Source organism: Rosa chinensis, chromosome 4, assembly GCF_002994745.2.
Source record: "Rosa chinensis cultivar Old Blush chromosome 4, RchiOBHm-V2, whole genome shotgun sequence".
NCBI lineage: Eukaryota > Viridiplantae > Streptophyta > Magnoliopsida > Rosales > Rosaceae > Rosa > Rosa chinensis.
In genome coordinates, this window is record NC_037091.1 from 25,098,109 (window position 1) to 25,109,525 (window position 11,417).

Sequence of the window (11,417 nt, forward strand, 5' to 3'; positions counted from 1 at the left end):
CTCAAGACAAAGTAGTCATCGAAGTCCCACACTCTGACGTCTGTAGGTAGCCCCAACCATCACAGCAGTCTTCTCGATCTTTGTTAACTTAATAACAATTCAGCTCCGCTACCGAGCAGTCATCACATTGATCATCGCACAGATTTCCACCGGTCATCACTTAGATTTACATCATCCTACTGATCATCACATAGATTTCAAGGATCATCACATAGATTCACAAAGATATCGCCAATCATCACACAGATAGCGATCATCACAGCGATTTTGCCGGTCATCACATAGATAGCTATCATCACATAGATTTCGCTGGTCATCACATAGATAGCGATCATCACATAGATTTCGCTGGTCATCACATAGATAACGATCATCACATAGATTTACAACGAAGCCACTAATACATGAATATATATGTATATATATACATCCCATAATATATATATATATACACACATAGTCATCCATCCACACAGAAAACCACTAATACCAACTATAGTCATAGTTAACCTAATAACTCCAAGACGATAGGGTAATCATGCTCATAACAAATATCAACCATATTCATAACAAATATCGATCCTACTCATAACAAATATCGATCCTGCTCATAACACATATCAATCCTACTCATAACACATATCGATCCTGCTCATAACAAATATCGTGAGATTTACTCACCAAACGATAAAGGTATTCCATACATCAATGAACCTTGTGAGATTACTCACCTCGAAATTCCCGCTGCGTCTTCAATTTAGAACAAGGCAACCAATCCACAAAATAGCTGTCCAAGGGTTACTACGTCACGTACCTATGGAATTACAGCTCTTATTCAGTCAATGAATCACAAGGGATAACGTTCGAAACCCTAAATAGAACCAAAATTCCCAAGGTGACGCCAAATGAGGCGAAACCATATCCGAGACCTCCCAAAGTCTCTGGAATACACCCACGATCGATGTGACCAAACCACAAGTCGATCGGACGCTCAAATCTTCACGGATCGAATAAATTCACCGATATGAAACGGCAAAAATCATAACAAATCCATTCGAATTCCAAAATTTGCATATTATATATCGAAACGCTCGTATCGACGAGTAGAAGACATATAATACCAGAAACAGTTCCATACATGGCCGGAACACCACCAGAACGCCGCCACAGGCGGTGGCGCACCGTCGCCGGCCAAAACTCAAAATCTCACAAAACTCCCAACATCAAAAAGCTTCATCTAAGCATGCTTGTGAACTTTCATAACTGGATCGAAGTCAGAAAACAAGATTAAGGGATCGAAAACTACCTCACAAGCCGTGAACAGTAATCCAATCCGAGTTGATCAAATTTTCACGTAAACCGGTCGAAACAAACACCAAGGATCGATCAGGAAGCTTGTTCTGAACTCAACCCAAGAAGCCTGAAGCCATGAGGTCGCCGGAGTTGTGTTTTCCGGCCGGGTCCGAAAACGCAAGGCTGCACCACCTTGCAGCGCCGCCGTGGAGAAGAATCGGCGATAGAGACCACCAGAGGGACGACCAGACGGAGGAGGCGACCCTGCTGGCCAAGTTTCACGGCCGGAGACCGCCGCAGTTGGCCGGAAAAGTCGGGTCGGATCGGCCGGGTTCGGGTCGGGTCAGGCGGTTTTCTTCGATACTGAAGGTATCGACCGAGAGAGAAAAAGGGAGAGAAAAAAATGAGTTTCCGGAAATGGAAGGAAATGAAAATAGTAAGTTTCTCCTTCGGGAAACTTCTATTTATACTAAAATGGAAATTCCTTCCAATGGCCATAACTTCCTCATACGAACTCTGATTTACGCAATCCGCATGTCCACGAACTCGTATCGACACGCTCTACAACTTTCGTGAAGGAAGTTTTCGGAGAATCTCAACGAATAAAAAGTCAACCTTTGGCAACCCCCCTAAAACCATATCCTTCAATTAATTATTCGCCCGAAACACTTCCGCTCCATCCACGAGCCACGAAACCGTCCAATAGTTATAAAATTAATTCTGGAAAATCCTCAGAAAATAATTATGAATTTCCGGGGTATCACAGCTTGTTAGCTGCTAAGCGATTCAACCTGGACCATATGGGTGACTCGTCCCTAATCATTAACTCTGTCAACCGCAAGTGTGAAGCTCCCTGGATGTTAAAATCTCTCCTCAAAGACATAGCTTCTATTGCTAATTCCTTCGCAAGCATCTCCTTCTCTCATGTTTTTAGGGAAGCGAACTTCTTAGCTGATGCTGTTACATCTACGGGATCAGGCTCGTCTCCTAGAGTTTGGCTGGAGTGTCTCCCTGTTTTGGCACTCCCTGCCCTTTATTGGGACAAATTTAACTTTGGTTGCCCGAGGGGTTTTTCGTTGCAATTTCCTTCTTTCTCCTCAAAAAAAAAAAAAAAAAAAAAAAAAAAAACAGAAGTGGAAACATAATGACCGTTGAATTGAGAACAACTAGGCCAGTAAGCCACAATCTTCACTCCCACCACAAACAACAAAAAATCTCATTAATTCTCTCTCTCAGCTCATCGATCTTCTTCTTCTAAATCGATGGCCCGTACTGCTCACAAGTCCATTGGAGGCAATGCTTCAAGGAAGCAACTAGCGACGCCCAGAAGTCGGCGCCGACCAATGGAGGAGTTAAGAAGATGGAGCAGTCAATTTTGGGTAGAAGCAGTGAGATGTCAGAGAAAGAGGAGAAGGAGAGGAGTAGAGTTTGGATTGGGTGAGGAGGTGGAGGTCGATGACAGGGATGGAGTCTAGGTGGAGGTGGAGGTGGTGGTGGTCGACGGTGGCCATGGCATTGAAATAAGAGTGATTTGGTAAAAACATATCGATTAGGCAACCTACTCCGCCTAGATGATTAAGCCGACTAATCACTGCCCAAGCCAACTAATCGACCGCCCAAATCCCAGCCCGCCTGCCACACCGAATTGGTGTTAATCGAGGCGGTCAGTTGCCGCTCAGGCTGCCTAAATTGGTGTTAATCGAGGTGGTCAGTTGCCGCCCAGCGCTTAGGCAGCCTGAGCGGTCGTGTTTTTGAACATGGTCTATAAATATTAATGATTGAAATATGTTGAATCTGCTGATTCAATTGCACTGCTGATATATAAAAGAATTCTCCCTCAAATTAATACTGCTGATATATAAAAGAATTCTCCCTCAAATTAATCCACTTTTGCTCTTTAATTTGAAATATAGTACAGACACGGTCACTCAATTTTATCGAGTTCATCCAACCGTAATAAATAAAAGAATAGTTTTAATTTATGTTCAAGGCATAAGTCGAAGACGGATCTTGATTAGCCTATACGCGACAGCTGGTGTGATTTATGGGTACAATTTAACTTTTTAGCTTGCTAGCTTGACGCTAAGCACAGAAGCGCTAATTAAGAATGGATGGAAACGAATAGACACGATTGACTTAATACCGAACCTGAATGCGCTGCTTTTTAACAAGTGTCCATATTCCCAAGAATTAAAACAAAAAGATAAGCACGCTGACAGAAATAGGCCCGGCAATGATGGAACTTCCACCAAAGAAACCAATGGTGCCTCCACCAGCTACTCCCCGTTGCTACTTTTTGTCCCTTCTCAAATTTCCACAAACTTTCTTATCTGCAATCTACAACTCGTTTACTAAATTCTCCCACACTCAACCAAAACCTTGACCAGCAGCAATTAGTGATGTAGCCCTACAATTCATGTACATCTTATGTTTGGTGCGGGCAAGGTCTCGACGGACGATAATATCCTCGAAACTTCGTTTATTCATAGCGCCTCCAGATCTCTAGAAATTAGGTTAAACCAAGTCGGAGACTTGGCCTGATACCCAAAAAATTGTGTACGTACGCATATCTCGAAGGTCCTCTAGTTAAGCATCAGACTACTTAAGACCTTTGTAACCAGGTTGCAATCGAACCCGGCTTGCAACAAACGCATGGACAAACAACTGAGCTCAGTCATCATTTTTCTAAGCAATGTCATAGAAGAAAAGGCAGCGTAGCATAAAATAAGTAGCCAGATGAGAAACATATTCATATAACCTACGCCAGTTTAAAGCCGAAAACTATTCATCAACCATGACGAATGACTTTACAAGAAATTAACACGGTGAAATGGTCAATAGGACATAGGTTTTCCATCAGTAATAAGAGAAAGCTGCCAACTACTCTTTACATCCAATCCAACTTACTACTGCTGCTTCCAATATTCAATTACTGCTTATAATAATTGTCCCTCCTGTTATTCCTGAATGCACAGCACCCTACGGAATACACAATGACGAGGAAGATAAGGAAGACAATGTTGACAACAGCCGTCTTCTTCCAGTTACTTTTCAGATTGTCGAGCAGTCCAGCCTTACATGACTGGCAGTTGAAGCACAGAACCTTTGGATCATTATCCCATGCATTGCAGTCAGGGTTGGTAGAAACAACAGTAGCATTCTTGGTCCAGACAGTGGGACTTACATAGGCAAAACCACAGTCATCTGATGGCTTACAGCAGCCAGCCTGCAAACCAATAAACACATTAGGAGACCTGGTAAGTCCAAAATGATGAAACACAACAAAGTGGAAGAGAAACATACAGACAATTTTATTACACAAAATTGCCTGTTTTTTTAATCGACAGAGAGATAACTCAATGCAATCTAGACTCCAGGTAGAGAGTGACGGGCACAATTGAAAAGTATAAAATTTCAATGTATAAGCCAAACCAATAAAGGTACCAAGAACCCTTTGAGTTTTTCCCCTTAGGAAATTCAGAAATTGTAATAGTCCTTCACAAAAATGAGTATATAAAGTAGTCCTTGCAATCATCAAATGGGAATTGGAATACTAAAATGAACCGAGTACAAAAGGAAACTTCAAATGGCTACGCATACACACATATATAAATACATGGTGTAAAGGAGAGATGCAGTAGGAACAATGACTTGATCTACAACCAAATGTAAAAGCAAAATGCGTGAAACAATAGCATTCGTCCCAGGTTAAATGCATAACAAGACTAACAGGGCATATACTAAGCCACTAATTCACAAATCAAGCTCTCCAACCGCAACAAAATGGTAAGGGGGTAAATTAAATGGATGTGTAAAGAAACTTTGAATACCACAAATAATAGCTATAAGATGAGATGGATAAGTAAGTAAAGAAACTGTGCAAACCACCAAATGTCTATTAATAAAGGTCTATCAGATGAGAATTTACTCCACAGAATAAGCAAAAAGGTGAGTAAAGCACCTTTAATTGCAAGAAATAATTAGCCTGCTAATTTTATCTTTTACATGTATATGACTTTAAAAAGGGGGAACCTGAAAACCTAATCAAGTAACCATACAAAAGTTGCAGATTCAAAAGTGGAATGGTTGGCTATCAAAATAAAAGAATACACCCTTTTCATCCATAATTTGAATATTTGGCAAGATGGTCTTTCACCTTTTTCAAAGTCGAGTTCTATCCCACAGAATATCATACCAAAGTTCAACAACAGTCCAATCATCTTTTTTTTTGTCGTAATAGATGGCCTTTTAATCCTTTTTCCCTATCGTTTAAATTGCACCCCTTTATGAGAATACAATAAAAAGTATAAACAAAAGAAAACCTTTATTTAAAAATCAAATCAAATATCCACAATTTGAATTGTTTAATAATTCCCAGGCCTCAAACATCAAAGAATAAAAAAGCCAGTTCTCTTACATGTATCTCTGTAAGAAATAATTTGCAAAAAATAATTAGATTGCTAACTCATTTTTCACATGTACATGACTTTCAAAAAGGGGGGGAACCTGCAAAACTAATCATGTAAAACTTTTGACAAAAGTTTTACAAAAGTTGCTGATTCAAAATTGAATGGATGGCTATAAAAATAGAACAAAAATACATCATTTTCATCCATTAGCTGAAAACTTGTCAAGATGGCCTTTTTAACCTTTCTCAAAGTCAAGTTCTATCCCACAGAATATTATACAACAGTTCAACTACAGTCCATTTTTTATCTTTAATATCCCAAAAAAAAAAAAACTCTACTCTAATTAAAAATCATATCAACATCCACAATTCAAATTCTACAATTAATGTCAGGCCTCAAACACAAACATGAAAGAATTAAAAAGAAAAATCACCATCACACGATGCGCAGATCTGTTTCTTAACCTATAAATAAATTATTATTCAGATCTGAAAGCAACACATAAATCAAAATCAAATTCAGATTCGAATCCATCAACGAGATTTCAGATCTCCAGCAATGAGAAGCAAAAGAATGATATGTTGTTACCTGAAGCGCAGACAAGTTCTCGGTATAAAGAAGGGGGAGAGTATCATTGAGATACTTGTCCTGGAAACTGGAGCAGACCTTGCTATCACTGAGGCAGCTCCTGATCTTGTTCCAGTTCTTGGTGCTGTTGACTCTCTTCTGCAGCCAGTGAGAGTAGTCACCGAGCTTGTACTCCTTGTATCCCTTACCGGAGAGCACGGTTCCGGCGCCCTTGTTGGTGACTACGAAGGCGAAGATGGTGTAGCCGAAGAGGACGACGATGAGGAGGAACATGATGAGGAGGTAGAGCCAGAGGAGCCAGGAGACGCGGAAACAGGAGCCGATGAAGCCGGCCAGGGAGACGAACATGAGGAAGATGCCGAGGATGATGATCGGCTTCTCCAGAAACTTCTCGCACTCGGTGTTGCCTTGCTTGCTCAGCCATACTCCGGCGACGACGATCGGGATGGAGCAGAGGAAGGTCAGAAAGTTGAGAAAGCCCACCAGGTTGTTGCTGAGTCTCATTTTCGCTGTTGTTTCAAGCAAGCAAGCAAGCAATTTCTGTGTGACTCTCTAGAGAGAGAGGTGGGGTTTGTTTATATAGTGGCATATGACGTGTGTGAAAGTCGATTTTCTTTTCCCTGAAGACAAATTTTCATTTTCGTTTCCTGATAACGTCGACGGTGTCTTTCAAAAAAAAAAATTCGTTGACGGTTATTTGACTCTAACACGACTTTTATAAAAGGTATGCCTTTTTTATTACCTTACCTTTTTCATTCTTGGTTTCTTAATAATGTTTTACGGTAATTTCTTGATTAGAAAATAATTCACACGTGCGAGCTGAAAAATCATGTAATTTGATTGAAAGTGACGGCAAATGAGTGAATTATTTTTATGGCCGTTAGAGTTACATTAAAGTGAAACTTTATAACTTCTTTATCTCATTATAGCAAACCATCGTAGCCTATGTTTTTAATTACAGACTCGATCCGATCTCATTTTTCCAGCAACTTCTAGTTGTGAAACCGGCTGGGTCTTGGAGCCTTTTTCTCTCTGATTTCATTGGTATCAATATTCTAACTCGATTCAATCAGAAGAAGAAGAATCGAGGATTAGAAGTTTCCGGTGTTAAGATTTTTTTGAGGCATTTCCGAGCTATGTTAAACCGAAGAGAAATGCTAGCAACCTTCCCCTCTAACCTTTTCATTTCTACTTTTCTCACTCATTGCATGTCATGTGTATTCCATTATCTAAAAAATTCAAATAATTAATACAATTAAAAGACGGGAAGTGAAATTCTTTACCCTTATTTAATTTCACATGCATTTAATTAAGTAATTAGTTTTAGCTTTTCAACTTTTTTTTTCTTTTGTGAATCCTTTTTATTTGCAATTTATATACTCTTGTGGGCTTACGTACATATATATTTAAGAACATACTTCAAATTTTTTCCCAAAAAGACAGAATTGAAACCAAAAAAATTGCCAAACGTTTCCTTTCCTTATATACATATATGAAAGAGAACGTAAAAAAAAAAAAACATTTGCACCTACCATGTCAGTGAGCTTTATCATTTTATTTTTTGTGGGTTTTATATAAAAAAAAATGTTAAAAAAGTCTCAGTATTATGGAACATGACCAAATAAATAAAAGAAAAATTTTCAATGAAGAATTTAGGAAATATAAGAAATGAAAAAAACGTTAGATAAACAAAAGAGTCAAGAACTTTTTATTTTTATTTTTGTTTAAGGAAAACTGAAATTGGGAGAAAATTGAGTCGTACTTTCATTGATAATAGGGGCCTCTTTATATAGAGGATTACAAGACATAGAATCAGAGTTGTACAAGGAAAGAAAATCGTACAATTAATCGGATATCTATTAATATCTCCGAGAATATCTCTAATTCTAAACCCTATTACAACTAGGTCAAGTAACCTAGAGTTTGGGCCAGACACATATTTTAGATTTACTTGAACACTCCCCCTTGTGTTGCCCAAACATGGTGCTCCTCTCGTTGCCTCATTAAAAACCTTGCCGAGTAACAAAAACCAGTGGGACAAAAATAACCTCGGTCGAAGGAGAAAAAGAGCACAACACACCCTTCACGTTTTGAGACCATAAATGTAGACATCTCCTCCTGATGACAACTGTTATGGGAGTTCGGATAACTTCGGCAAAACATGCTACCAACATGTTTCTCGAAAGTGGAATTTAGGCAATGACTTAGTGACCAAGTCTGCCATACTGTTCTCAGATTGAACCTAGTTCACTTTGATCTTGAGGAGAGTTTGTTGTTGCTGATTATCCTTAGTGATGTCGCTTTTGATGTAGCCTTCCTTCATTTGTTCAAAACAAGCAGCATTATCCTATACGCTCGTAGGCTCATCTGTGGTAGACTTCAAACCACAATTGTTCGAACATGTGTAATCATGGATCCAATCCATATACATTCATGAACCTCTTCGTGAAGAGCAATAGTCTCTGCATTGTTCGAAGATATAGCGACTATGATCTATTTTGTAGACCTCCAAGATATCACGGTATTACCCATAGTGAACACATAACCAGTTTGGGAAGACTTTTGTGTGGGTCAGAGAGATACCCAACATCAGCAAAATCTTCCAAAACATATGTTGTTTTGGGATGGGGATAGTGGACGCATGCCAGTGTTGGCGGCGTTCCTGGAGTGTAATGGGTTCGAATCCATCGTCTCTCTGTAGGGATAGAACAAGACCATATCAATCATACATCTCAAGTACCGAAAGATATCTTTTACACCAATCCATGGCGTTGTGTTAGTGCAGAGCTATATCTAACTAATAAGTTCATGGCAAATGAGATGTCCAATCTTGTGCATTGAGCTAACTACAATAATGCGCCTATTGTACTTAACTAGGGCATTTCTGCCCCTAATGCATCTTCATCATCATCCTTCGAACGAAGAGGATCCTTTTCAGGATCAAGACTACGGACGATCATGAGGATGCTTGAAGGCTTGACCTTGTCAAAATGCCTAAGCATCTGTCAACATGATGCTCAAGTTCCAAACCGAGACATAATTGTGTTCTCCCAAAATTCTTCATCTCAAACTCGGATTTCAAGTGTTCAGCGGTTTTCCTTAACTCTTTAAGAGCTTCCAATGAAGATCATGTCCAATATGAACCACGATAGAATCTGAAACTTGTTATGAAAACGCGCGAACATATCCCTTCCCAATCAAGTAGTCACTTTAGTAAGCATTTCAACCATATTGCAAATGCGCTTCGTGGTCTAGAGCCACTTGACTTGGGTAAATGAAGTTCACCAGGAACCTTCATGTATATTCCGTATCTAGATCCCTATAGAGATACGTAGTGACCACATTTGTAAGTTGCATGTTCAGTTATTTGGAAACTACCAAACTGACAGGGTAGTAGAGTGCAATGACATCCATTACGAGAGAATATGTCTTATCGTAGTCGATTCCCGGGTAATTTGTGAGAAGTCTTGCGCCATAAGGCTAGATTGTCATCTCTTTTTCTCATCACACTTTCTAACGAAGACCCATTAGTCAATAGGTTTTATGTTAGGAGGTGTTGGCATCACTGGCTCGAAAACCTTCCTCTTCGTTAGAGAATTCAACTTAACCTGGATCGCATCTTTCCATTTAGGCCAAATTTCTCTACGTTGGCATTCATTCATCAACGAAGCGTGGTTCGATATCATTGGACTCAACAAACTCATGCGCAACTACATCATCAATTATAATGGAGTTTCTATCCCACGTCTCATTTATACTAGTGTAATTTTCAAAGAGCTCTATATTCTCAAGAATAGGTTTTGACGTTGAGGCGTCCCCCAACGATAACCATAATCCGGAAGATTCTCATGAGACGAATTTTGAGTCTTGATGATCAAAGGATTGGAATGTGTCAAAGTATCCTTCGAACCCATGGGCCTCCCATGCATCCTAGCTGGGGCCATGGCTTATAACGCCAGAGTGCCACTTTCTTTGGCGTTGGCGCTATGCCTACCTCCGTTTAGTGTGGACCTACGTCCTCTCGTATGGATGTCCATCCTTGCAGGCATGTTTGCAACATATTTGTCTGATCTTGTCACTTTAACGGGGATCGAGATGAGACATAGTGGGGACAGGCCACGACAATTCCTGTCATTCTTGTTGAACATCCGTGTTCTTATCTCCCCCTAACGACAGGAAAACTGTCTCATCAAAGTGACAACCCGCAAATCTAGCGGTAAGGAGATCGCCTTGCAAGGGCATTAAGTGGCGGATGATTGTTGGAGTCTCAAATCCAACGTAGTTGCCCATTCATCTGTAAGGACCCATCATAGAGTGCTGTGGCGGCGCAATTGGCACACTCAAATATGCTTAAGTACGATACTTGTACCCAGTCACTAGCTATAATGCAGAGGTAGATTGAGTGGTGGTGGGTCGTAGACGAATTAGCATAGCTGCATGCGATATTGCATCACCCCAAGTGGATATAAGGAGATTGGTGCGTATTACCAATGTCCTGACTACCATCGTAGTCGTTTCTATGACACCATTTGGGTTTGTACATGGGAATATGATGTCCAACATCAGTCCCATTGCAATAACCATCGAAAGTCTTTGATGTAAAATTTCTAGCATGGTAAAATCTAATTGACTGAATAGGATGATTCGGAGAGTGAGCCCGTTGTCATGTGCTAAGAGTGTAGCATAAGCAGCATTACAAGTGGACAATGGCACAACACCTGACCAACGTGTTTGCTTGTCAACCAACATCATGAGATATTTAAACGTCTGCAAGTTGATTGAATAAGTCCATAGAATCCCCATGGATTCTATGTAGGAACAGAATGAGTATATGACTCCATTTTGATTCTGAGCATATGAAAATACTCATTCCACATTGGTTGAATGAGTATTTTCATATCTCCATTTTGATACTCATTCCATTTTGATTCTGAGTATATGAAAAATGTCAATGAAATGCGCAACTACATCATCAATTATGATGGAGTTTCTATCCCACGTCTCATGTATACGAGTGTAATTTTCATAGAGCTCTCTATTCTCAGGAATAGGTTCTGACGTTGAGCCGTCCCCTAACGGTAACCTTAATCCAGAAGATTCTCAGGAGACGGATTTTGAGTCTTGATG

The 11,417-nt window shown here is 39.9% G+C and overlaps 1 protein-coding gene across 1 annotated transcript; it reads right to left on the bottom strand.

Annotated features, from left to right (window-relative positions):
- Positions 1-4,013: 4,013 nt before the first annotated feature.
- On the bottom strand, positions 4,014-6,855 carry LOC112198330 (tetraspanin-8). The gene is made up of 2 exons (XM_024339428.2): positions 6,291-6,855; positions 4,014-4,519 (listed from the first exon to the last, which is right to left on the bottom strand). The coding sequence occupies exons 1-2, from the start codon at positions 6,792-6,794 to the stop codon at positions 4,223-4,225; spliced, it is 801 nt and encodes a 266-aa protein (XP_024195196.1). The 5' UTR covers positions 6,795-6,855; the 3' UTR covers positions 4,014-4,222.
- Between the last annotated feature and the right edge of the window lie 4,562 nt (positions 6,856-11,417).